This window comes from Parus major, chromosome 10 (assembly GCF_001522545.3).
Source record: "Parus major isolate Abel chromosome 10, Parus_major1.1, whole genome shotgun sequence".
Taxonomy (NCBI): Eukaryota; Metazoa; Chordata; class Aves; order Passeriformes; family Paridae; genus Parus; species Parus major.
Window position 1 is genome coordinate 3851559 of NC_031779.1, and position 26903 is coordinate 3878461.

General features: G+C 42.5%; 1 protein-coding gene across 1 annotated transcript; it reads left to right on the forward strand.

The window, feature by feature from the left end:
- Positions 1 to 20395: 20395 nt before the first annotated feature.
- LOC107209081 (C2 calcium-dependent domain-containing protein 4C-like) lies at positions 20396 to 22215 on the forward strand. The gene is made up of 2 exons (XM_015638365.3): positions 20396 to 20509; positions 20793 to 22215. The coding sequence occupies exon 2, from the start codon at positions 20848 to 20850 to the stop codon at positions 22144 to 22146; it is 1299 nt and encodes a 432-aa protein (XP_015493851.1). The 5' UTR covers positions 20396 to 20509; positions 20793 to 20847; the 3' UTR covers positions 22147 to 22215.
- Positions 22216 to 26903: the final 4688 nt, after the last annotated feature.

The window sequence follows — 26903 nt, forward strand, 5'->3', positions numbered from 1 at the left end:
TCTCAGTGGCCCTGGCCAACCTCACCTGGGGCCTCGACCCACACCCCCTGCCCAACTGGCCCAGGAACTCAATGTAAAACCAGTCCTGGAACTGGGGCTTTTGGGCTCTGCTTTAATGATGCAAATTTCTCTAGAGATTTGTTCTTTGTTGAGCTTGTCTGCTGTCCTAATACCTGTCTCATTGTTTTTGTTTGTGTACTGTAGGGTGGCTTCTGGGGTTTTGTTTTTTTTGTTTTGTTGGGAGTGGTTTTGGTTGTGTGGGGTTTTTGTTTTGTTTTGTTTTGTTTTTCCTTATGTTAAAGTCCTTGGACTAGGGAATATTGTATGTATAGCTGGTTCTGGTATTCTACCAGGCTTACTAGGAAGTTTCTGTGGGGACCCAGTCCAGGTTTGTGGTGCTAATTTACATGGGTTCTTTTTGTTCTGCTCTCTTTAGTCACAATAAACAAGTGGATTGTAATCTAGATTTTACATTACTGAAGTTGTAACTTCACAGTTTGAATTTTTTTTCTTTGCTCTGCTTGATACTTATTTAGGTGTTCATAGAAATATTACTAATTTCTTTGGGTTTTTTGTACTCTCCTCTGGATGATTGTAACTTTATGCTTTTCAAAATCCAGTGCAGCCCTCTCCAGTGTCTTTAGCTTTAATCTGTGAATCCGGTTAGCTCTCTAGCTGATTTCTGCTCTTCTGATACTGAGCTGATTAATTTGTAATTGTTATTTGTACCTAGGCTTTTAATTTCCTCTTTGAGCCCCTCTTTACTATCTGAGTTTATTGACAATGGAGCATATCTTCAGATTATTCCCATCATTCTGGATTCTTTAGACTCTTCCTCAGTACTCACAGGTGTTTTAAACTGCAGTGTTTATTTGTACTGATTTGGCTTTTTCTTGATACCATGGTGCCTGGTATTGTGAGCAGTTCACGGGCTTTTTGAAGACTAAATTGTCTTTGCTCCCTTGAGGCTTGTTGCCATCCTCTGACTTCATCAGTGTCAAAACAATCTCCTCCCTGCCCTCCTTGGGCAACATCCCAAGACCTCCTGAGCCAAAGGGCAGTGGCAGCAAAACCCCCCTGTGCAACAGCGGGGCAGGGCATAGGGGAAGGAGGATGGTTCTGATTTTCTTCCCCATTGCTCACCCCCACTGGTAGCTGAAATGTAAAATAGCATGTGCCACATCTTGTGTCCAACACATTCAGTCAAGGTCTTGCATGAGTGAGAGGGAAGTGAATTTCTGGGTGACACTTTTGCTGCTTGCCTGGTGTAAATACTGCCTACCTTTTTGGCAACATCCACTTTATTCCATACCATTGCACTATACAAAACCCACAGTGTTACTGTGCTTCAACAACCATATTCTTAATTTACATGGGCTTCTTTAGTCTTATAATAATTCAGCCTTTCTGTAAACTTTTCACTGGTCCTGCTAAAGATCCAGTTCTGTAAAGAAGTAGGTCATTACTAAGAGGCATTACAGCATTGCTGAATCTTACTCTTCAGATTTGCACAGTAACTTTCAGAAATTATTTTATTAGAGAAAAAAATTCTTATTATGTCAGTCCTTAAAAAATATATTAAATAACTGAAGGAATCATGTTAATCTCATCTTATTGTAGAAGATTACAGTATTCTAGGGAATGCACAGTAGTGTAGCAGTCTTGTAATGATCTAACAATTATTCCTAGCTCTACTAATTATAGTTATGATGAAAGGACAATGCATTGTCTGTCAAAGCAGGATCAGCTGATATTGTACAATTCATTTTTTAGCTTTGTGGTTACAAAATACAATATGGAAAAGCAACTGTATTTCTCTTTTTATGGGGGTTATATACGCAAAAAATCAATCAGCTATATCTAAATGAGAAAATAAATTTACAAGGTTGACATTATTGGTAAGGAGCACTCAAGACCAAGAGTGTAGAAAACAAAGGGGATATTTTAGTATCTGAACTTCAGGGGAACAGCTACAAGAGAATGAGTGATAGGATTTTAATTCAGATCTAGTTACCATAGAAAATGTCAGTCCTAGCAAAGGACACAGGTTTGGTGGTGTTGGAGGTCAGGAAGCTAAGAACCAGAGAGACATCCCTCACAGTTGTCTGACACAGCACCTGCAGTGGCAGGGTCATAAATTGACCCTGTAGTCAATGCCTCTGGCTGCCCTTGAGCAGCCAGATTTTCTGATGATTTGTATCATTAGAAAAATTCTGACTCCCTAACAGCAGTGTTTTCTGCAATGTTGTCCCTCAGAAGGCAACCCAAGTTGCCTTTTCATTATACATCTCTGGTGGCTTCTTATAAACATATTAACACTTGTGTTTGCAGCCAAGCTACATTCTGGTCTGATGAACACTTTCAGATGCTCAAGAGTGCTGCAAAAAGGATCAGGGGGATCATGAGGGCTGTTGTCCACAAAGCCACACCCATCTAAGTGATAATTCTCAATATGAACAGTAAGTAATATGGAGTCTTTAATACAGGGTTCCAGGTATTCCTAAGTAGCAGTATACATGCTTCACCAGGTTTGTTTTCAAAAACACCTACTAAATTTGTGTTGATTTTTAGAAGTCTGACCCTCTCTTGTTTTCTTATCCATATCCAAAACATAAAGTTTGCTGTACAAATTACACATGAAAATATTTTATTGCGGTTTTGAAAACAGAATTCAGCTTTTTGGTTATTACATGGTGTGATCCAAATTGGATGTGACTTGTATGGAAATATGCTGAACTTTTTGCTTTGTCTGAAACTCATATCATGCAGCAATACTGGGTATTTTTTCAATTGTCTGTATTTTCAGGATGCTGATAAAGCACTGGAACAATGCCAGGTATTTTAGGAAATGCATTGCTGTTTCCCTGGATCACCAGATGTTACAATATGTTAACTCTGTTTCTGGAATAAAGAGTAATTTTTATTGTATTTCTTTAACTAGGGTGATTCAGTGTTAGACAAAAATCTCTACCTTTAAAATGAGAGATGTTAGCACCTTACCTAATACTGCATGTTATCTAAATTCGTTTGTTACATGTCTGAAGACATGTAACTGTTTCCTTTTCCTTCTATAATCTCCTTCAATGACAAGCAGGAGCTGTGCCTCATTTTTATCAAGTTGTTCTATTGTTCGGAATTACTGATTATTTATGATTTTTAACAAAGAAGTCTTTAAGACCAGTGAAACAGAGACTTGGACATATTTAAACGAATCCAACATGTGCATTGTCTGAGTCTGTGTGGTACCAGAGGACAGAGCTATAATTGACAAAGGATTATTTCCTGCTGGAGCTTTGCCAAAGAAAAATTGGCATCATTCGCACTATTCTTTATTGCGAGTCTCCTTTAATGTGTGTGTTTAATGAAACACGAACATCTGGGCCCATAGGGTAAACTCCTTGTGTACCAGCAGTGTAACTCTCCAAATCCATTTGTGTTTGCAAACTTTTCACTCAGGCAAAACCATCCTGAAGTATCTGCTTTGGGGCCACGTGCTACTTTAGTGCTACTTTAGCACTCCTTGGGTGTGGGTGAGGGTCTATAGTGATGCATGGTCCCCAGGCAGGTACAGAGGGGAGCTGCTTTATTGCAAGAACCAGGCCTTTTTAAGCAGTTAGCCCACTATCAGTAATATAGTTTTAAAGCATAACAAACATAATTCAACCAACCACTGTACACCACAATGTGAATCCGTGATAGTTACGTAACTTGTTTTTCTAATTCAGCTGAGTCTCTTTCCCACAGTCCTTTTCTACTTAGCTGAAGTAACAGGCCTGAGCCATGATTTTACAAGGCCTTCCTTTTGTAAAGTTTTACTTATTGATAACACTGGAGGTTTGAGGAGCTGAAGTATTAGATAAGCTTTGTTCCTTCCTCTGCTTCCCACTCGGTTGTTGTGTTCTCTTTATGGCTGCACTGGGATTTCCATGGCATGGCCCCAAGCTTCTGCAGGCAGCCAGCACTGCTGAGATTATTGATCTCCACTGGAAAGCCAAGGAATAAAATCACAGGAAAATGGAGCTGTGTTTTGGGATGGTTACTTCAAAGATAAGGCATGTGGTAGGCCAGAGGACAGGAAGACATTTGTCATCTGCGCTGTCAGGAAGCTGCTTACGTTGATTCCTCGGTCTGTTTCTTCCTGACTCTTTCTGGTGCTTTCCCTTGTCCTTGTACCTTGATGCTTAACAACTGGACTGGGTGCTGCAATCTGATGTGAGCATTGACCTGTGAGCAGGGGCAGGTGGGCTCACACCTATTGCATAGGCTTGTGATTCTGGCTTATTCCACAGCAAGATGGAAGCCCTGCCAAGGGCTTCTGCTATAGCACTTACTGGCCTTAGTTTAAAATTACTTTTCACACACCTGAGTTTGTGGTTGGGTGTCTTTTTAGATATTTGTATTCCTTTTGGATGTCTTGTTGATTTCTTTTAAGTGAACCAAATCCTCAAACAGTAGTAAAAAATCTTTGTTGTCCTTTTTATTAAGTTGTATATCTACATATAAGCGTAAGTTTCATGTGGTAGAAATATGCCAGTGCTTTTGCTCAATGGTATTTTACTGTATTGATGACAAATACTAAAATCTGAGAGGGGGAAAAGGGGAGGTGGGTGCAAAAGATAAGGAAACTTCTTCCTCATAGCTGGTGACAATGCTTTCAGTAATCTTGAGCTCTGAAAAGGATTGCACTAAGTGGGTAGAATTTTGCTCCATAAACAAAGTGGCTGCATAGACCTAAGCAGTCAGTAACTTGTAGGATAAAAGGAGATACCACTGAGAGGGCAGAGGATTTTTGAGAATCTGTCTTCTACAATAAAGTTGTAGGTCAGTTTATCCAATACTCTCCAAATGGGTGAAGAATGCAACATTACAAAAACCTGATGAAGTAGATCAGCTTTTACAAGGTCTGTGTGGGAAGAAAAGAGCCACTTCAGCCATTAAGTGGGAGACAATAATTATATATAATTCATAATTCTGTGTAGTGTGTCTTAAGGGTAAGTGTGCAAGTGGAGTTCTTGTCTGGCAGTGCTGAGCAAGCAACATCTACCTCTGTGTATATTCTCTGTGCACATCAGGACAGCCTGTATTTAACTGAAGTGATGTCTAGATCTTTTGGCATTCTTGTTTGCAGAGGCATTTTATAGACATTTGTGCTAGTGCTGCTATTTCTGCTTCCTGCTCTAATCAGAGCACATGGTTTTGTTCATGCAGCAGGTTTATAAGAATAACAATCTCAACCAAGTCATTAATAATTTCTTATTGTGATCATCAAATTCATATATAATCAGCTTTTTAGCCATGGGAATAGAAAATTAGACTTTCCCTTAGTAAAATGAAAAATTAATACTCTTCATATGAAATCATGGACAGCACATAATTAATATAATAATCCATGTAATTTATATTTCTATAAAAATAGATCAATGCATCCTTTTTGTGTTTTATGAATCCTTACCTGAGACTGTTTCAAAAGTAAGCTGCCTTTTCTGTGACTTCATTAATAATCGATGTATTAAGTCAATAATGATTGAACAGCCTTTTTAAAATTATAACAGCAGTTACTAAGTGCTGAGAACTGTACAACTTCTGGCAGGCCTGAGGGGAACATAAATGCAACAGCTCTGGCTCTAGATTTTGTGCTCAGCTGTGTGACACCCTTGGACTTTCTGGTTTTGGGGGACATTTCAGATTTCAGGGTTGGCTTCATTTGTGTTCAGTTGTCCTGCTGAGTGCTAGGAAGTCAAGAATGGCTGGCATTGCTCCTTCTCCCACACTCAGCTTCAAGCACAGGTCCCTTGTATTTCTCTAGGAAGTCCCTGTGCTGCCCTCAACCCCCTTCCTGGGACATTATTCCCTGCAAGGGGCCATGTCCATTGCTTTTCTGCTGCTTGTAATGCAAATGAAGTGGGGTGCCCTGGAGCAGCTAATGTACCCAGCTATGCCACTACAGCAGGGCTAAACATTCCCCAACCTCTTCTTTTTCATTTTAGAGATCTCATAACAGAAGAGTCTTTAAATCTACTAATTGTAATCAGGGCTTGTGTATTTGGCAGTTTTCCCTTACTCCCTGACTAGCTTTACTATTCCTGCCAAGCCACCCTTTCCTTTCCACAGCTGAATGCTTTGCAAGGCTGGACCTGAGCCAGCTTGTCCCCGCTCTGGAAAATGGACCCATGGATTTCTTCCCACAGATGTAATGAATTCTACAAAATTATTTACTCTTCTTGGATTGTATTTATGACCTCATGAGCAAAATTCACTGTTTCAGTGCAGATCTGCATTCCTTCTGGAATGGGTTAGTCTTCGTTGTGCTATATGCTCCTCCTCCTTATCTTGCAGGAAGAGGGAATGAAAGATCTGCAACTATCCAACTTTTCTGTGGATAAATCCCTGATGCATTACTTGTTGGAATGTATTGCATATGAACATGCACAATTACACATTTTGTGGTCAATTGCTAAGAAAAAATGTCTCCTAAAGCAAGACAGCAGTACAAGTTCTCTTATATGACTCTAGCCTTGTGCTCATGAAGTGTGATGAGGGATTTCTTAAGTGTAGCACATCTTTTTTAATTATGAAGCATGAACTAAGGCTTCACTGGGGCATGCATACTAATGGGAACTTGGTGTCATTTTTAGGCTTTGCATGCCATTCTGCACCCTGCATTGTGCATAGCTGGCTTTAGAGTTTGTAATTTTTTTTAAGTCCTTTCAAAAAATTTGGTCATTTGTCACACTATATTAGGAACGGCGAGGCGTGATACTGACTCTTCTGGGTTGCACAAGACAGCAAGTTTTATTATTCCAGATCTTCTTTTATTGACAGGTCTGGGAAGGTCTGAAAAGGTAAAACTCTCATTGGTCATTAAACCAACACATCACTGTCATTGGTCAGTGGGGTACACCACCCCTTGACCTTTTCTTGCAAGAAAACAACAAGGCGACAAACAACACCTGCAAAAGGTGTCTTCCATCTCCAAGGACAGTTTTGATTCCTCCTTATGTTTTCCCACCACACTTCTCTGGCCAGTCTGAGAAAGTTATGTGACTTGGTTTCCCAGACATTGTGCTCCCTGCCTGCTTTCTCACATTCAGCATCCATAATTGTTCAAATAAAGCACAAAACAAGTTATTTGCCTTTTGAATGCAGTAGGTGTCTGTGAACATGTGTATGCATATACATACCTACCTCATTTACCAAAGAGAGGCAATTACTAGTGACCTTGGCAATTTGGGCAGAGGTGTGGGGTTTTTTTTTCCTTTTAACATAATGCAGCAGATTTCAGTAAGAGTTAAACCAAAGACAAGGTGGGAACTGACACAATACTGAACATAATTTTGTTTCAGCTTTGCAGGCCAGGTCATTGATAGATAAATAATTTCAAGTGAGGTGAAAGTATATGCATAAGTAGAACTGAGAGTTGATTTGGGGATGTTTCTTTATTTTTGAATGAGGCTAATCTCTCAGTACTTGGCAGAGCCAGATCCAGACACAGGCTAAGGAGGCAGCAATAGGCATGGCAGAATGGGCTCTGGCAAAGCCCTGAAAACCAGCCTGGCAGCTACTGCTGCCTGGAAAGGGGGTGAGAATGTATGAAACAGCAGCCTCTTCAGGAAAAATGGGTCATGTGAGCCTCTTTTGGATGGATCCTGTTCACTTTTCTGGGGCAGAAAAAGCCAGCTCTGCATGTAATATATGCACTTCATCCTCAGGGCAGCACAGCATAGTTTGCTGATGCTGATAAGAAGCCTTGAACCAGCTCTGGTGGTTGGCTTTCATTCACTGTGTCTTCCAAATAGAATGCATTCAATTACCCATTAGACACTTCACAAGTCCAACAGATACTGCTTTAAAAATAACTGTCAAGGGAAACTATTGATGAATAGTGGCAAACACCCATGGATATTTACAGACAGACAAAATACTTAGACCCAAAGTGAAATGAAGTATGAAAGATTAACAGAACAACTGAGGAGAAACTCATCTGTTCCAGCAAAGCAGCAAGTTGTGGGCTCTTACAAGGTGTGCAGGCAGAAGTGGCTAGATGGAGAAAGGCAGGAAAGTGCTCCAGATGTCAGAGTTGCAGAGAGTGCTCTTGGGCTTTTGTGAGCCTTGGTGAAGGGACCTAGAAGCAGCCTGTTCTGAATTGGTGGAGGAGGTGAGGGATAGAGGATAAGTCTATGGGATAGAGAATTGGTCTATGAGTAATCAGTCATTCATAAGTGTTACTTTTACTTTTCCACAATTCTCTCCAGAAGAAATTGTAATGTCTGCAATTGTTGTTCAGTGCAATGAGTAACTTTCTCCAGTGGCACACTTCCAGCACAACCATTTTTATTTTCTGATACTTCTGAGGTGGAATACTCTTCCCTTGCCCAGAAGTGTCTTTTGTGGCCACTAAACTGGATTTCCATGTAGGAGTCTAGATTGTAGATTCTCCCAAATATCTAAATAAATATAACAGAGGCTTATTTACACTGTATTAGGTGCAGCCACCTCTGTGAAACAAAACCTGATGGATTTGGTGGGAATGCTGCCATACTAGGGGCAAAAAATGAGTTTTCTCTCACTACTGTGCTTTGCGGAATGATATTGAAGTGTCACAATGTACAGCACTCAGTATCTGGGAATAATTCATCCATGCAATTAAATGTCAATTGATCTACATGTTACAATACTCAAAAACCTCCTATTTTGTTAAATGTATTTTTCACAGAGCTTCAGTAACTATTGGCACCTATAGATCCCTTTTGTACTTGTCAGGATTTCTTTGGATTGCCTCTTTCTGCCACTCTGACAAAGCTGTGTGTGTCAGATTGTTTTTCTAGGCCCTGATTCAGCAGCCAGCCTCAGGATTGAATGTCTCAGCAATAGCAGCAGTCAGAGTTGTGACTGTGGCAACAGTGAAAATGAAAAACTGGTTAGGTCTATACTGGCATCCATCTTCTTGGAGGAAAAACAGTCCAATGAGCAAGGATCAGTTTTCTAAAGGAGCCCATCACCTAAAAGGGCCAATAGAACCCCGCTGCAATTTTGAAACAGCTCAAGTCCTGCCAGTCTGTGTCCTATCTGTGAAAAAGCTGGTTTTGAACTGGTTGATTCTGCACCTCTTGAAGCTGATGGCACAAATCCTGCTGGAATCTGTAGGGCAGGATCAGGCATTCCCACAGCTTGCTGGTGAGCACTGGTGCTATTGCTGTGCTGGCAGGGAGAACATAGTGAAGGGATGAGGCAGAGCCCTGTTTTGTGGCCAATAGGCACTTATGGTGCTGCTGAGTTAAGGCTGTAAGATGAGGTAGGATCTGAACCCTGGCCTGCCAGACATCAGCTCTATCTCATGCAAGCATTTAGGGAATCTTAAAAATGGCTGGCATTGTGCTGAAGCAACAGCTACATCACAGGATGAATTGTCCTCTTTTATCAGGTGTTTTTTAGAGGACTGGGAGCTGTAACTCTCATGACACATGAGCCCAGTGAGCTGGGCTTTTTCCTTTCGCTGCTCCTGAGGTTGCCAGGATAACCTTATAGGCAATTGCAGTACAGACACTACTACTGTGTGTAAGCATCCTGCCTTAGGAATGATTTTGGCATTCCTTCAATAATATGTAACAGTGCCAACAATTAGAGAATTGACACAAATTAGAAACACAGCTTGCACAGAAATGTTTTATATTCTTTAAATGTTTAATTCAATTGTGTCCTAATAAAAATCTACTCTAGCAGTTCTTGATGAATTTTACTTAGTATTCCTTTATGCTCATAGAATTGGAATGATTTAACCACCTAGGAAGGAGGAAGTCTCTCCTGCAGCAAGAGAACAGGCTCTGTAGCTGTGCTTTCCCCTGTCAGTGCCAGCCTTTGCCCTCGGAGGCTGGCATGCAAGCTTTGTAGATATCTCAAGCTTTCCTTAACAAACAGGACTGGAACTTCTTGTGTATCATGCATGTTTGGGGGTAGGAAGAAAGGAAAAAAAAAATTTCATAACTCTCTTGTTTGACAAGAGACTTAAGTAATTACTTGGGAAAAATGTGAGAGATTTTCCTGCTTCTTGCCTGCCTAAACAGAGCTTTTTCATCACTGCTGACTGCAGCCAGGAGGAACAGATGAGAAAAGATTCATAACTGCACTTCATGTACAGATTTAGGAACCTGGAATCCATTTTTTAAATGTTGTGATGCTCTTATCTTCCACAGTCTTGCTAAATTAATGTAGTTTTGTGCACTTCTGTTACTCAGACACAGCAGTTGAACAGGGAGAAGGAGGGGAAGGTGGTAACAAGAGATGTGCATGCCCCAAACACACAGCACAAGGGAGAGCTGTGCCTTTGCCTAGGAGAGAGTAAAAGGGATGTCACTCACACCCTGGGAACTGGACATGTTTTGGCAGCATCTCTTGAATATGCTTGCAATGGTTATATGTCCTTTCTCTGAGACAGATACTGGCCTCATATGGGATTGGCCAAGAAAACTCCCCAGAAAATAGAGGCTGGTACTTGCTTTACCACTTTGTGAGTAGCTACAGAAGAAAGCTGATACAGCTTTCTTTTAGAACTTGGTCTCTTCAAGTAATAGAACCTGTTAGCTGTAAGTAGGAGCAGCCTTTTTATGTTAAGATTTACAATATAAAATCATCTCACTTGATATTCACCCTTGTTTCACTTTGGTATGGTTTTCCTCTTGCTCAGCTGAAAGGTCTCCAAAGCTGGGCTTGCAGTGTGTTATGAGCTAATAAGAGCAACTAGGGTCTTGCATTTACCTTAGTGCTTTTGTGTTGAGGCACTGCAGGGTACAGGGAAAATAATTACCAGGTACTGAGATAATGCCAGCCTCAGACAGGGGGCCACATGCACAGGTCTTAAGTGAGTGTTTCAAGGGGTATCAGAAAATTAACAGTGACATGTAACAAGGGGTCAATCCAGGATGCAGCCTGCTGGTGGCTGGGCTCACTATTGCATTCTGGTTTGTAAGATAGGTATTGTGTCCTCAGTACAGCTATCTTCATTGCTTATTGCTTCATTCCCCATCCCACACACCCCAGATCCATCAGCCTTCACTGGGACTCCCTTTTCACTAATCTGAGAAAGCAATAAGTCAGATTTCAAAACCCCAATGGGGAAAAAATGCTTCTTCTACTGAAAAAGGGGAAAAGAGGGTGAAGTGAAAATGCCATAGTGACTAAGTGCTTGAAGAAAATGAAGGTTCTTCTGAGTAGGTGAGGGACTAATGTTAGTGGGGAAATTGAATTTCAAGATTGCATCTGGTTGTATTGCATCAAAAATTAAAGGAAACTGAAGTGATCAACATAAATTGTTTAGTCATGATCAATAAAACAACCTTTAATTTCACCCCAAAGTTTAATTTCAGCTCAGGTCTGTGATGTTCCATGTTAGTAACTAGCTTTTTTACTTGAATTTAAGGAAGAGACTACCCCTGTAACACTTGTCATTTTAGGGACAGAGAAAAGGCTTTGACAGGGCTGGTGCCTTGGAATCTGCAGTTACCAGAGCCCCATCCATGCAGACATACAGCTAATTCCTTAAGCCTCAAAGGCTCTGCTGCTCAGATAGCAAGGAGGACGAGGCCTAGGGGCTGAAGATTTGGTGCCTTTCTGCACACCCTGATCAGTGGTTGGAGTTGACAGTAGCTTGTGAGGGATGTTTTCAGTAAGTACTGATGTTCACATTGCAATACTCAGATGGAGGAGGTGGGGTGAGATGTGTCCTGACTAAAAGCTGGGGAAGGGGTTGGAGAGAGCTGGCTGTTTGACCAGATGTGTCTGGGGAAATGGTGTGTGCCTGAAATCAGTAGATGTTTTGCTCTGTATTTTAGTGAGAATTGAATAGCCAAGGGGCTGAATTCAGGAGGGCATGGAATTGGCTGTGTAGATAGACTTAAGCAGTGCAGACTGTAAAAGCACCTGAGCTGTAAGTGCAAGTCAGGTAATTCAGATGCTATTTAAAATCTCCTTTCAAGAGACCCTACTGAGTGTTTATTCCCATCACTGAGCATGTTTTCAACTCTGTCACTGCACACTTAGGCCCTTTGTGCTTTACCTTTACCTGAAAACAACCATAAGCACTTTTCATTGAGCTGCTTTGCTTATGTCTTACTGAAGGACAGCAGAAATCCCAATCAGCTTGGAGCCCACCAGGTGTTCAAACCTCCCCCCTGTGCCAGCTAGCTTGTCCCACTGCAGGGGCCAGCTCCAGAATTTTAGTACAGGTACAGTCCAGCCCATCACAAGATGCTTCCCAGTTGTGTGAGACTGGAGGCGTGCAACAGCAGTGAGTGCTGGGAAAACAGCTATAAACTGGTTACAGTTTGAAACAGCAAATATATTAGACAAGGAAAGGGGGAAGAAAAGGGAGAGCATAACATTAGATTTTCTATGCATTTTTGTCTGTGTAAAGAGTCAGTTACCACTTTATAGTTTTGCAAGGAAATTTATGCTGCTTCATAAAACTTGGCCACAGGGCAACAGGGTCTACCAATCTCACAACTCAGAATCATTTTTGGCTCTTGGACAGGTTTTGCAGATGTTTCTTGTGTGCTTAGGCACTGCTTCTGCTAAGCAATTCAATGAGGGAATAGTATCCTCCTGCCCAACACTGACATACAGCCCTTCCAAGAGGGGAGCTGTGCTAATCACACATTTTGGGGTTTTTCATGTAGAATGTTTGAGGGAAAATAATACCAAACAAAATCCATGAGATAAGATGCATTTTGTTTATACTCACCAGTTAAAATCATGTCAAGGTGAACAGCTCTCAAGTTTTTGTGGTGACTTTAATACTGGGATACAAAGTTTATTGTGCTGCTAGAGCCCTGTTCAACACCTCAAACAGACCTGTGTACTGGGGAGTGTTTCCCCAAGAGGAAGCAGCTGCTGTTTCAGGGAGCATGGCCAGCTCTGTGCTTCTGCAATAGCAGGTACACTTCCCCTGTGATAACTCAGAACTGGACTTTTCACATCATCAAGTAGTAGAGACTGTGATTTTTATCTGCATTTCTACAGCTGACCTGTCAAAAGATGTTACAATTAAGCTCACACACCAATGCTTTTGAGAAAGTTATGCCCCATTATTGAAGTCAAAGATTGATTTTGAGTCAGTGAGTTGAAAAATCATGTAGATGATGCAGTGTGTATCTATTTCCCTCACTTTCAAATGAAGTATTCAAAACAGATCAGTAAGCTCTTACCATCTCACTTACCTTTTTGCCAGATTTTTTATGCATTGATTGCTTTATAATTTCTTGTTATATTTATTGGTTTATAAATTTTCCAGTTCCTTGGTTTGTGAATATTGTGATAAATATTGTAAATTTACTTTGTGAGTATTGTTAAATCAGAAGAAGGTTTGAAAAAACACCTAGAGACAAACAGATGTTGTCATGGGCCTGAATAATTTTGAGGATGCTAAGTAAACTCATTACATGTCTACTGTTTCACTGACAAAACTTATGTAAAACATTGATTCCCTATGATCTTAAATTTTCTTCTGAGTTTGTTACATGCCCTGCTATCCTGCAGAAAATTAAAGCATCTGGGAAAAAAAAAAATCCCTCTTCTCTTTTACTCTAAATTTGCAAGAATGGAAACCAACAGCTGTTTCAGAGCCAAAAAGAAATAAAAATCATGTAGCAGGTGGCACCATGCATGTACATCTAATTGCAATCTAACAATCTGCAAGCCATCTACCAAATAGTGAGGAGTGAGATCATAATTTGGGCAGAGAAGGGGAGCAAAGACAATGGAAAAGCAAGAAAAATAGTTTTGGCTGAGGAAATTAGTATCTTTATAGAGGAGAGAAATGAATGTAACTAAGAGCAGTGAGTTGTGATATCCTTTTGCTTTTGAAATGTTGTCCTCTTGACTCATCACTGTCTGGAGAAATTGGCTGTAGATGCCAGAAATAGTGGGAAATGATGGCATGTCTGGTTCATGGCTCAGCAGAAGTAACCTGAAGGACTTTGGCAGGTGAGATGCAGCTCATGGTTCCGAGGCTCACGTGGAACAGTTGTGTGTCTGTTTCTGTTTCTCCTTTGACGTGCTCTGTGTCCATCTGCCCACACCACGCTTTGAAGGATCAGAACAGCCCTTTCCATTTCCTCATAAAGGAGCTTTCTTAATGCATTGGTTTTTTGTGGTGTGGATCTCAAGTGCCCCAGTGAAAATAATGTTCAGGATGAATAGAAACACTAATGTGGGTAACTCTTTGCTGAGCTGGGTCAGAGGGAGCATGGCATATATTTGGCACACGAGTCTCTTCTCGGTTGTGCAGTGAAAGTCTGAAGTCAGCAGGATCACTCAGAGGTGAAGCCAGCATGACTGAGAGGAGGGAGTATGAGCCCATTCCCAGCTGCTTTCTCTCCAGAGGTCTGATGGTGATTTATTTTAATGCTGTTTTTCACTGACGTCCCCCACAAGGTATAATTTGTTTGCATTTTCTGTGGTCACATCAATCTCCCATCTCATTGTCAGCCATCCACTGATAGTAACCCTCAGTTAATTCTTTCTTTTAAAAGAAAGATCTTGTATCTTACTGTAACTCAGTAAGATACAGATAAACCATTAAGGATTTCTTTGCCTGGAGGACATGTGCTACTAACTTAAACCTATTTTGGAAATGCTTTTCCAGAATTTCACTGGGCAGCACACTGAAGGCAGTTTGAAAAAATATTTTAAATTAAAGCATTCAGTATAATAGCACAAGCCCAAGAGTTCTTTTTTTCCTTTGTCTTGCATTCCTTTCAGTGGGTGAAATGTACTCTTGCATGGTACCAATAAGATCATGTGCCTCTGAAACCATCCTGGAAGGGTTCTATCAATGTGTCACAGCAGCTCCCTGTTGCCAGGACAATACTTCAAAATTGTGAGGAAAAATCTACAAGCCTATAGCTTATTTTGCAAGCTTCCTTTAGAAAACTTAATCAAGCCCAAGATCATTAAGGTTCCTCACAACTTCTAAGGGGCTTTGACTTAGATCTAACCACAAGCAGAAGAGATCTGAATTATATTCTTAGAGGAGAACAAATTGTTGACAGGTGAAGTTGGGCTGCTGATGACTCTTAGTCTGCCTGAAAGAGCTGATCTTTGAATGGACAACGTGGGCTAAATATCTGGGAGGCTGAAGCTCCTCTGGCCTTATTGACACATTAACTGCCTCTGGACTTAATGATCTTAAAGGTCTTTCCCATCAAAATCATTTGCCATTCAATGAATCACAATCTTCATTGCTTTAGGAAAGCTGCTGAGCAGTAAATTTCCAAGTAAAATATTTTAATTAGATAAGATCAGTTGTTCTTCCCAATTTTCACTGATCACAGTAAATGGCAATTAAGAGCAAACAGCACAGAGTGAGGGTGCTGCTGCCATGGAGCTCAGTACAAGGAATAATCAAAGCCAGAGTACTGGGTTTATTAGTGCCTGGGCCATTTGCTGGCCTGCAGTTTGCTGAAGAGTTCTGATTAATTAAAAGCAGCAGGGACAAGCTGATGGTTTTTGATCCTGGCCCTACTGTCTGAGAGTGATGATGAGGCAGACACTGTTGTGGTAGAGAGCAGAAGAGCAATTTCTGTCTGGAGGCCAGAGATGGGATTTTTCTCTATGAAACAGCAGCTTTCAGGTGTGTTTTGCCCCAGAGACACAAGAGGAACTGGTCCCCGCCCTCAGCTGATCATCTGCATAATAAATTAATGTCAGGGATAGAAAAAGACTGCTGCCCAGGAAGTTTATAATTTATTAATATAGGAGGAAAATACTGAACCTGCTGAATCACCTGGCTGGTTGCACACTCAGCTCTGAGGATGGTGCTGCCCATCATGAAGGAAGAGCTGTCCTTCCCACAAATATGGCCTGGAAAAGGTTTCCTACCCTCATGTCCCTCCTTTCTTCTCAATGACCTGTCTATGCAGCTCCTTGTAAGACTGGTACTAGAAGAAGCATTTTCCAGAGCTTTCAATGTATTTGTTGTTTTAATTGAGACAAAATAATGGTGAAAGATACCTGTAAGTGCCAGGAAACAGAGGAAAGTATCTTCTACTTTACACGCTTGGGTAGCAAAAAACCCCACAAGTGTCTTAATGACTGAAGTATTGGGCTCTGCTTTTCTGTGTGTGAAGCCTCAAGTGAAATATGCACTACAAGATTTCAGCCTGTTTTATGCACTTGGGGTGGAGGAGGTTACCAGAACACAAGTGCCATGTGTTCCACATTGCCTGCTCCTGCTGGCCCTGGGGGATGAGACAGGGAGGCAGAGGCAGGATTCGAAGTTCAGGCTTGCCTCAGGGAATGAAAGGTGAGGAAGCCAAACAATAAAGGGTTTAATTTTGTCCTCCCCACTTAAGCAAAGCTCCTCACCATGAAACAATTTTTACCAAGTACCAGAGAATCTGTTATAGCCACATGAGCCTATTTCTGCTTTTCTAATGGGAGTATGTGTGACAGCAGTAACTGCAAATTATTTTTCTTTCTACAGTAAAATCTGGCCATATGTTTAAGCTCTGTGTTTGGTAGCAGTAGTTAAACAGTTTTTCTCATGCCTATGGATTCCTGAGTTTGAAGGAATTTTGTCAAGGAAAATCCTTGCATTTCTGCCACTGTTTTTGCTTGCTGCTGTGACACAGTGTTGTTCTCCAAGCACTTTTAATCTAATTTGCTACACATCTCTGGCTGTAAACCATTAATAGCAGATGTTTAACGTGGGAGTTCTGGGGTGTGATCCACAACATGCCCCAGAGCTGCTGTTTTATCCCAGGATATAATTATAGTATCCTGTGACTTTTCTTCTAATTTTCATTTAAATGAAATTTCAGACAATCTATTTCTTCATGGCAACAAAACTGTCACTTTCTGTTTTCACTCTTTCTGCTCCCAAAGACCAAAACCAGCACCTCCACAAAAACCTGAGCCTTTTCCCAAAGCTGCCTGAAGTTTGCAGGGCTCTTTACATTGATTCCTAGAATCAGATTCCTTTTACCACTTTCAGATTAATTAATGGATTCATTCCCCCCACCACTTACAGTCCAAGGGATTGTTGTTCTCCAAATATTATCTGGGCATTAAGAGCTTTGAGATACGGGAGGCAATCATAAATTATCTGTATGAAGCTTTGCAGGTCAGGGCCATAGCAGGCCCCGTTTTGTAAATGGAAAGCAAAAGGGGAACATAATCTCATTACTGAAAATACTCCTGCAGAAACACAAGCTAGGGGACAGAAAGCCACAATCCAGAAACGTGGAAATTTTAGAAAAAGAACTGTCCTTTTGCACACAGAAATGCTAAGGACAGGCTAAGGGTGAAGTCTACCTTTGAATTTTGCTTTGAAGGTTGAACTTCAGTGTACCGAAAGCATCATCTGTTTCTTAATGAGATGCTGCTGGTTAGAGAAACTGCTCTGAAATGTATTCTACTTAAAGGTATAACTTTCATGACTACATGGCCTACCCTTCAAGATATTGTGGCAAATTCCACCAGTATGCTATGCCACCTTCAGGTAGAAGAAATGTTCAACTAAATTTTACTCTTCAGAGGAAAAAAAATTATTCTTCAGTTATTGGTGAGTTTTCTTTTGTAATATTTAATTTGCAATGACTAGATAGAGCCAACTGGAGTAGCTTCTGGTCTTAACTTCTGCTAAGCAGGAATATTTCCCAGTCAAATCTGAAGTCAAAGTGTAGATGAAAGCTTCTATAAACAACTAGAGATTCACTGGGTATCACTTTCTAATTAAAACAATTAGAGAGTCTCTGTCCATCATTGTTGGATATTGCTACTAGATCATATCCATATTTTAATAAATCAATTTTAGGTAATATAATGCACAGCCACTGCTGTTGATTTAAGAATGGTGAGCTGTTATGTGGTGTCTCATCCAGGACTGCCATTCATATCTCCCCCTTTCACAGCAGAACCATAAGTTTAGGAGTTTTTTTGTCTTTCCAGTCATTTTGACTGTGTCATTTTGAGGGAGTGTTTTCCCCTCCCCTGGCGCACATCCTCCAAGGGCTGTCAGCTACTGAAAGGTTTCTCCTTGCAATTCCGGGCCCTTGAACCAGTCAGCTCCAACATGTTTTGGATTCTGATGCATTACCCCGGACCTCCCCGGCCTCCCGCAGGGGCTGTATCCCGCAGCCCGAGGGGGACAAGGTGTGGACGGACCTTTCCTCAGGCGTCCGGAACGGCAGGAGATAAATAAAACCAGTAACACACAAAGGAAAACTCCCGACTTCCTCCTGTGTCGGTAGGAGAGTGCATTATTTTACAGCCCCTGCCCAGGTCCCAGGGTTTCACCTGTTGTTGATACAGGGGTTGTGATAAAGACTTGCCACAAATTATATCCGGATTAAAAGTAGATTATTGTAGGCACATTTTTTATAGCAACAGGAAGCCTTGTTAGCAGCATGTTTTAATTATGCTCTGAAGCTAATCAAGGACAGAGAATCTGTTCTGAACACAGGAAGCTACATATATACATTCGAGTGCCTATTTCCACGGGACAGGTACAAGTGCTTAAGTGCTGCTGAACTCCCAGCACATCAGCAATTTAAATGTCTATAAAGTGCATGCTTTCATAGGAAGGGGAGGATCCAGTGTAAGGCACCTGCTTCCTCTTTACACTTACTGTGATCAAGAGGCTGATCAAGAGACTCTGGAAAAGCCCTAACTCTTTTCCCTGGTGGTAGAGGAAGAGTAAAGATACTGAAGAGAAATCATGTACCTACAACAGGGCAGCTATTTTATTTCATCACTGCCTGATGCTAGCTACAATGATTGTTGTATATGAGCAACTTCTGTGATCTGTTACTGTGAGCAATAAGATTTCCACTAAAAGTGCTGTTTCCTTAATTTTCTCCATGTTTAGAGTTTAATTTTTCTTTGGTATTAAAAGCAGAGGTGCATATACTGGAACAAGCACACTTGCTCTTTGGAAACTACATGGCATGTAATGCATGATACATGGTATTATTGCCTGGTCTGAATGGGTAACAGCCATAAGGTGCATATACTGCTTCCCAAAAGAGAGCATCCCAGCATCTCCAGTAACTCCTCTTATTACACTGCTGTAAATTCTCATTGGCTGCAGGAAGCACTAACCCTCTCCAGAAGTCCCTAAATTAGATTGGAGATTATTTGAAGCATACCCACATCAAGTCAGTTCTTCAAAGTAAACTACACGAGCTCCTACAATTGAAATGTCACTGGGATATTTGGGGTGTCCTGAAGCTTTTTACAAAGCACGGCAGAAAGAATTTTCTCAGATTTTAATCACTAGGAGATTATTATGGAAATGAAGCTTGACTGGTATGAAACAAACAGGAGCGAGGCAGGGCTTACACCCAGAACACGGATGTACCCAACTTACCCAAATCTCTCAGCAGGTTCAAAATGTTCCCTGCCCCTGCTGCCCACGGGATTTGTTTTCTCTGAGCACATCTCTTCTATTTCAAGCACTCAGTAAACATGCACTTTAACTCTTGAGAGGAAAAGGGAAGAAGAGTATTATTTGTCTACTATCCCTGTGTTACAAGCTTCAAATGAGTATTTAGCTAACCAGTTTGGCAGGCCTTCCTGGCTTTGCATTAAAGATTCGTATTTGCAGCTTGCAGAATAATTAAAGAGCCTGCAGAGGTCCGTTCAGGCTCTGCTGCGTTGGTGAGGAAGCTCACGGATCCCACCTGGCTTTGTGCAGGGTCTGCTAAGCGTCACGGGTGCCTGGGTTTTTGACATGCTGCTTTTCAAGGGGACTTGCAAGAGCATTTTGTGCCTTGTCTTTCTTCTCGCTGTATCTGCATTCCTGTTTCTGTTGTTGCTCAGTAGCAGTGATAAGAACACTGTGTCAGGGTTCCGTCGTCTCGTGTTCTTTGCGAGTAGCAGAGGGCGGACACACATAAAGCGAAGTTCTTTAGCAATGAGCTGGAAAACCGCAATCCCCACTTCATACTGCTCTAACGCTGGAAAGCTGCCAGGATCTCCCGAAGAAGAGAATCCCCAAGATCATGTTGCTTTTGTCCTGGGTTTGTTAGTTATCTCGAAACACCTCGGGACGCCTCTGTAAGCAGATATGAATAAAAAAGAAACTGGAAGGAGGGGAAGGAAAAAGGGCCGGGCGCGGGCAGTTCCCCCGCGCTCGCAGGCGAACGCCGAGCGCCGGGAGCATCTGCTGCTCTGTGGGGGCGAAAGGAAACGCTCAGAAAGCGCTTTCCCCTGAGAGGCCCCTTCTGCAAGTCCCTCGCCGCTGCTCCGGGGATGGCCCCGGTGCCCAGCAGAGCGTCCTGCAGGACCAGAGCCTGCTGTAGTCGGCAGGAGAGGCGGAGGTGCGGCGGCAGCCCCCGCCCCTCCCCTCCCCTTCCCTTCCCTTCCTGCGCGGGGAGGCGCCGCCACGGCTACAAAAGGGCCGGCTCGGGCGGGCTGTGCCGTCCTGCTGCCGACAGCCAGCACAGCTGCTACACCCTGGGACACAGGGGAACAGCGCCTGGGGGCTCTGGAAACAGCAAGGCTTGCACTTGTCAAGGTACGTCCTCTGCTAAGGGAAAAACACGGTAGGGATTATGAGAGAGGTTCGTTTTCCCCTAGTGGGGAAACTCGATGCTGTTTTCTGTTCTTTAGTGGTTTAGTTCCATTCTTGCACCGTTTGACTTCGCTGAAGGTAGAGTTCTGGGCAGGGGCTGTTTTGAACATGGGGATTGAAGGGGCTTATGCTAGTCCTGCCTTGAATGGCACCCTGCGTGCCTTGCTTGGCAAGTGTGCCCAAGAAGGATGTTCACGTACTTTTTTCTCTATGTGTGTGTCTGCAGGTGGATTTCTCCTTCAAACTTTTCCCCTTTGAGGACTTCCTGCCTAGCTACAGTGATGTGGTTCTTGGAGAAGATCAGAGTGTCACATGAAAATGGAAACCTCCCCAGCTCTTCTTTCCTGGGACTGCCACAAGGCCAAACCCTACCAGAAAAAGCCCGACTAAGGGCTGCTGCTTTTCCAAATGTGATCACTCCTGACAGAATCCCTGAATTCTGCATTCCCCCCAGGCTGGCCAGCTCTGGCTCCATTAAGGGCAGTGGCTTCCACCAGGATCACAGTTTGGTGGATGCAGCTCTTACCTCTGATTATAGCCCCAGCTCATTCCCACATCTCATTCAGGTGGAAAGTGTTGAAGAGGAGATCGCAGCCCTGGAGGAAGAAAGCACCAATGCAGACCCACAGTCCCAAGCAGCGCTGTCCTTGCCCCACTTTCCCAGAGCCCCCACTTCCTATGGCTTCTGCACTTTGCTGGAGAGTCCCCACACCAGGAGAAAGGAGTCCATCTTCCATGGTGATCCACACGGTGCTCTGCCCAGCCTGAGGCTGTCTCGATCCAGAGCTAACACCTTCAGTGGCAAAGCAAGTATGTCTAATCCCATTGCTGTCAGCTTTGCTTCTGTGAGACTGCCTCCCAAGCATCTCTCTCTGCACAGGCAAGGCGCCTGTGACAGTGACACTGCCTCTTCCAGTGATTCCTCTCCTTTTAGTTCTCCACTTCTCAGCAGGTCACCTCCCAGACTCTGCTCCCTGATCAAAGCACAAAGTCAGGAGGGATTACTCAGCAAAGCACAGAAAGACAAGAGCAAATACAGTATGCCCAGGAACAATTCTCTGTCTACAGAGGAGAGCAGCTCCACTGATAACAGCCCCAGTGCCATCAGGAGGGCCTCCGAGGGGCTGCTTGGCATGCGGAGCTTTAGCACCTCCTGTTCTCCCATGTTTCCAGTGGACCTGACCTGCAGTCGGGAGAGACTGGTGGGAGAGAGCATCGTCGTCATGGACAAGGGAGGCGTGTTGAGGCTGTCAGCTGAATACTGCTCAGAGAACGAAAGGCTGCGGATCCGCCTCATCAGTGCAGAGGGTTTATATGATGACTCTGTAGAGCCTAAAAACATAAACTGCTGTATCTCCTTCTCCCTGGTGCCAAGGAAAACACAGAAGCAGAGAAGCACAGTTATAAAGAGAAGCAGAAATCCCATCTTCAATGAGGACTTCTTTTTTGACAGCATTGCAGAAGAAGAGCTGTACAGCCTCTCTGTCAGGATGAAAGCCACAAATAAAGGGTGCAGTATGAAACGGGATTATACCTTAGGAGAACGGGAATTGTCTTTAATGAGTATGCTGTCAGTGTAGTGCTTCAAATATTCAAAAAAATTATCTTCTGAAAGTTTTCTACTAAATAAAGTTTTAGGCTGACTTTTACGTTGTTGGGGTGTTTTTTTTTTAAGAATACTTAAAAGCACTGCCTTGCTTGGTGTTACTGTCATGCTCTTGTGCCTTGTGTTGCTGCTAAACACTTCAAACTCTGAGATATTAGGTGTTAAAAGGTGGCTGTGGAGCAGACCTCTGCCTGTAGAGTAGGACAGCAGAGGGGAGAAGGGCTAGTTTGCCTTTAGGATAAAGGATTAGACTGTTTCCAGGTCAAGGCTGTTCTTGTTTATGGCTTTCAGGCCATAAACATCAGGTGGAAGTGTTTTTCATTCTTCCTAGTCCCTAAGTGGGTAACAATCTGTGCACACAGTACACCCTGAAGTCTATTGCAGCTCCTTGGTACAGCATCAGTTCAATGGGCCATTTTGACAGCACTCATATTTGCACAAACTAATGTTTTAATGAGCCCTGTATTCGGAGGGAGAATGAGGTCTTTTACAACAGGTGGATGTGGATTCCCAAAGCCAGTGTAAGTTGTTGTTGAGGATAACAAGATCAGCTTCTGAGGAACAGCTAAAAGTCACTGGAGGCAGGGGTCTCTACACAGACCTAGAGTATAAACACTTGAACAGCCTGGCTGAGGTTGCAGCTCGGTCAGCATCAACTTTTCCATGGTCGGTTTCACAGCCTACAGAATCGAGTTGCCAGGTGATTGCATTCTGATCAGGAATGTACCTGAGAGCTACAGCCCTCAGCAATTCAGCTATTGAATCCTTTCTGAAGCTGGAGCAGATAAGGTATCAGTGCAGCAGGGGCAAAGGACAGTTTGGGATCTCAGCGTTGAATTCCTGCTTCAGCTAATGACTTGATGCATACCCTGCTCAAGTCATTGTCATACAATTACTGCAATCAATCTGTCCTGTCACCAGGTGGTGAGTGGCTGAAGCAAGTGCTTCAGGATCAGGGGAAATACAAAGGTACAGAACTTCTGCATGCTTGAGACCATCTTCCTTTTTTTTTTTATTCTTTTAAATGAGGTTTACTTTGGGCTGGGTAAAATGGATAAATTAGTGGGAGGAGGCAAAAGCGTCTTGAAAGTCCAGGCCTGTTGCTGCCTCCCTTGATTAAGTTGCAGGCTTCATTATGTGAAGATAGATAATTCTTAATGGAGGAGCAATCCATGTAGGCAAGGGGCAGAGAAAACAAAGGTTTACTTTTGTGTTCCTTTTGAGGCTGTAGAGATAGGGCCTTGCTAGTGCCCAAATACACATCTTAAAAGCTATTTCACAAAGATTTTAGCAGAATCTCCCTCTGGCCTATTCTGGCAAGAGTCTAGTTGTCTGCAAATCTTGGGACTGCTCACAGGGAGACTGTGGTATTCCTTGGCCAATGAATAATTTGATTCAGTTTCAGATGGAAATACTCCAAGAAGGATAGCAGAAAAAGCCCAAAGGATGTTAACTGTGACCACAAGTGCTCAGAAATGCCTACTGCTAATCCTGCGAGATGCTTCTAAAAACAGAATCCTTGTACAAAGGACAGCTCACACAGGTGAGCAGCTGGGTGTATTCCCAGAAGCCGGCTGAAATAAAATGGAATGGTAATCCCTTTGTGCTAAGGGAAGGGATTAAATGTACTGAGACACTGCTCAGATGGAGGTGTTACACTGTCACTTTCATCCTTGATTCCAGGCAGATTGACCGTAAGGAAAAATTTAAAGGAAATGGGGAGAAGTGAAATTAAAAAGCATGACTAAAAGGAAGAATCAGTAATGTTGCAAAAAAATAAGTCAATTTAATTAGTTATTGCATGTCGTCTCCTGAAGAAAGGCAGAGGCTCCCTCTTCAGGCTTGTCACTCATCCACCATCACATTCTTAGTTCCTGGGGTTTAGGGGGTTTATGCTCTTCACAGGTATACTCACATGGAGAGATTGTCTGAGATAATACAGAGGCCTCAGAGGATCATGTACAGTCACACTGTGCCCTGTGACCTGTGCCATGCCAGTGCTGTCCTGCAGGGACACAGAATGATGGGATGGTCCAAGGTGGGGAAGAGGCTTTTGGGTGTTTATATCACCTGACTCCTGCTGGAAGCACGCTCAGCTCCACCAGGTTGCCCAGAACCATGTCCTATATTTGATTTATAGTGTCTCCAGGAATGGAGACTCCAAAATCTGCTTGGGAAATGTAGTCCAGTGTTTTACCACCTTATCAGCAGAGAAAGTATTTTATTCTGCATAAGTGAAATTTCCTGTATTTCAGTCTGTTCTCATGGCCTCTTGTCCTGTCACTGGACACTGCTGAGTAAAACCTGGGTTCAGCCTCTCCATTCCCTCCCAGCAGATATTCATACTTATCAATGAGGTCTTCCCTGAGCCTTCTCTTCTGCAGTTACTGCTATAAAATAAATGTGCTTCTGAAGACTCATTTTTATCAGGCAGGAGAGGAGTTAAGTCCTTAAGAAAGTCTTCCCTTCCTGTCACAGGAAGATAGGTTTCCAGCTGGGCTCATCTGGTCAAGTATTTAAACAGGTGAAGGCCACCTCTTTGGCTGGTTGAAAGGAAACTCATCTGTCTTTAAGACTCTTTAAAAATCATGTATTTCTGAGAAAGCCTCATCAGAGATGTTTGAAGATAGGCCTGCAAGTTAGAGGGGGACAAAGCAATGCAGTAGAAGACTTGCAGACCCAATTCAAAGGCAGAGTTTAAGCCTGGGAAGGACAGAGGGACTTGGCCTACGTTTCTCTGGTAAATAATTTAGCTTGAGTTTTTTTCTTGATAATTTTCTTCTTCAGTGTAAGAACTTTGAATTAAGTACCCGTTCAGGTACATTAGACTAGACTAGACATGACTGTAACACTGGATGGAAAACAATTTTGGTGGGCTCCCCCCCATTTTAGTGTGTTGCTTTGTATTTTAGAGTATTTGATTCATTTTGAGGTTTTGGCTCATCAGGTGTTATTAACTGCAAAGCCATAATCCAATTTGAACACTTCAATTTTCCTGACTGTTAGAGGGCATAGGACTTGTTTTCCTGTGCTCTTAGAGGTCAGCTAAGCTGTAAGTGGTGAACACCTACAAGGCTGCCTGTGCTGCAGCTGCTTTCCGTAAGCGTCAGCCTTACTGGGCAATTACGTAAAACACCTGCATAAGCAAACAAAAAGGCAACTGGATACTTCAGCCTGGAAAAACTCATGATGCCTCAATGCTTGTATTAGAGTCAGCTGCAAGAAGAAAATCAACCTCCTAGCAAAATTAGCAAACTCAGAGTTAAGAAATACTATCTTCAGAAGTTTTCACAACTTCTAAAATACCATGAACATATGGGAGAATAAGTGACTCTTTCAATCGAAACTCCTGTTTTGGGTAGTTGATCAGCTATGTTCAGTGGTGCTCACTGGGTGGAAGATCACATCTCAATTTATATTTAAAAAAAAACCCAAGACAATTGTTTGATGAAAAGAAGGTCTTTGTACCAAGATCCTGGGCTCATGTTCAACTAAGCAAATATTGTTTGTTTCAGCTGCACTGGAAGTAATAATTTGCTGTCCTTTCCAAAGGCAGTTGTTTTGAGCAAGCCTCTTCAGTTCTGGAAAAATGTTACTGCAAAGCAAGGCTTATGTTCTTCTTTCCAGAAATCCATTCAGGTTATCTCAAATACAATTTGAGCTGCAATATACTGAGGTGTGGTATGGTAGAATGCAATTACTGCAACTGAGCTCTTTTTCAGGTGAAATTCAGAAATAATGCCAAGGGAAGCAAATATATGTGACATAAAAAGCCTAACAGGACAGATCTGTAGATTGGGGATTAGGCACCATAGTGTCTGCATTATCAAATTCTGCTTATTGCATCATTTTTTTCTAAGCTGCTCCCATTTCTCAGACTGCCTTTGGAGAGGCACTGCTGAGCACAGCACCTATGCTGCTTCTAAGTGCTTCATCTGAGATTTTTTTTCCTTTTTGGGGAGGATGGTACTTCTGCTCCCAGGGCTTGGCTTTTCAGTCAGCCATAGTGACTGTGGTGAAAGATTGAGCATATGATGGGGGCTAATGGGCAAAAATACTTCTATTTTTTTTGTCTAGGTAGTAATTGCTGTGGGTAACTCTTAGTTTCCTTAGGGAACTGATGAAAGAACAATTAGATAAACATATAAATCTGTGGAAATCCTGTCTGTGGGCTGCCAAGCAGGGGAAGTTGTCCTGGAGAAATCTGTGCAATGGTATTGCTCAGTGTGAGGACCTTTCTTGCAGGACTGCTGGGGAGGTCATGCCACAAGCTGTGTGCTCACTGGGCCATCCCATGCTCACCACACCTTTTCCAGCTGTTGGCAGCTGGGTAGCTGTCCTGCCTCTAGGCTGCAGCTCCAGCTTGCATGGGTGCCTGAATTGTGAGCCATGTTTGGCCAGGGTAGGAAAGGTAATGAGTCATACCTGTTGATAGCTTTTTGCAGCAGGATTAAAACAAAGAGTAGCCTTATGTTCACAAAATGAATAGAATAATTAGATGCTATTTGTTTTCGAGTACTGTGTGCCCTGAACAAAAAAATGCATGTAAGTTTAATCTGCATATTTAAATGAAAGGCATTTCAGTTCAGACTTAATGCTGGTGACTGTCACTGAAATGTACTCTAATATTATCAATAGTGCTGTAGAAGCAAAGGCTGATGCTGAACAATCTGTCCTTGTAGCAGAGGTAAAATGAAGTTTAATGTTGTGGAGGGCCTGTGACCTAACCTT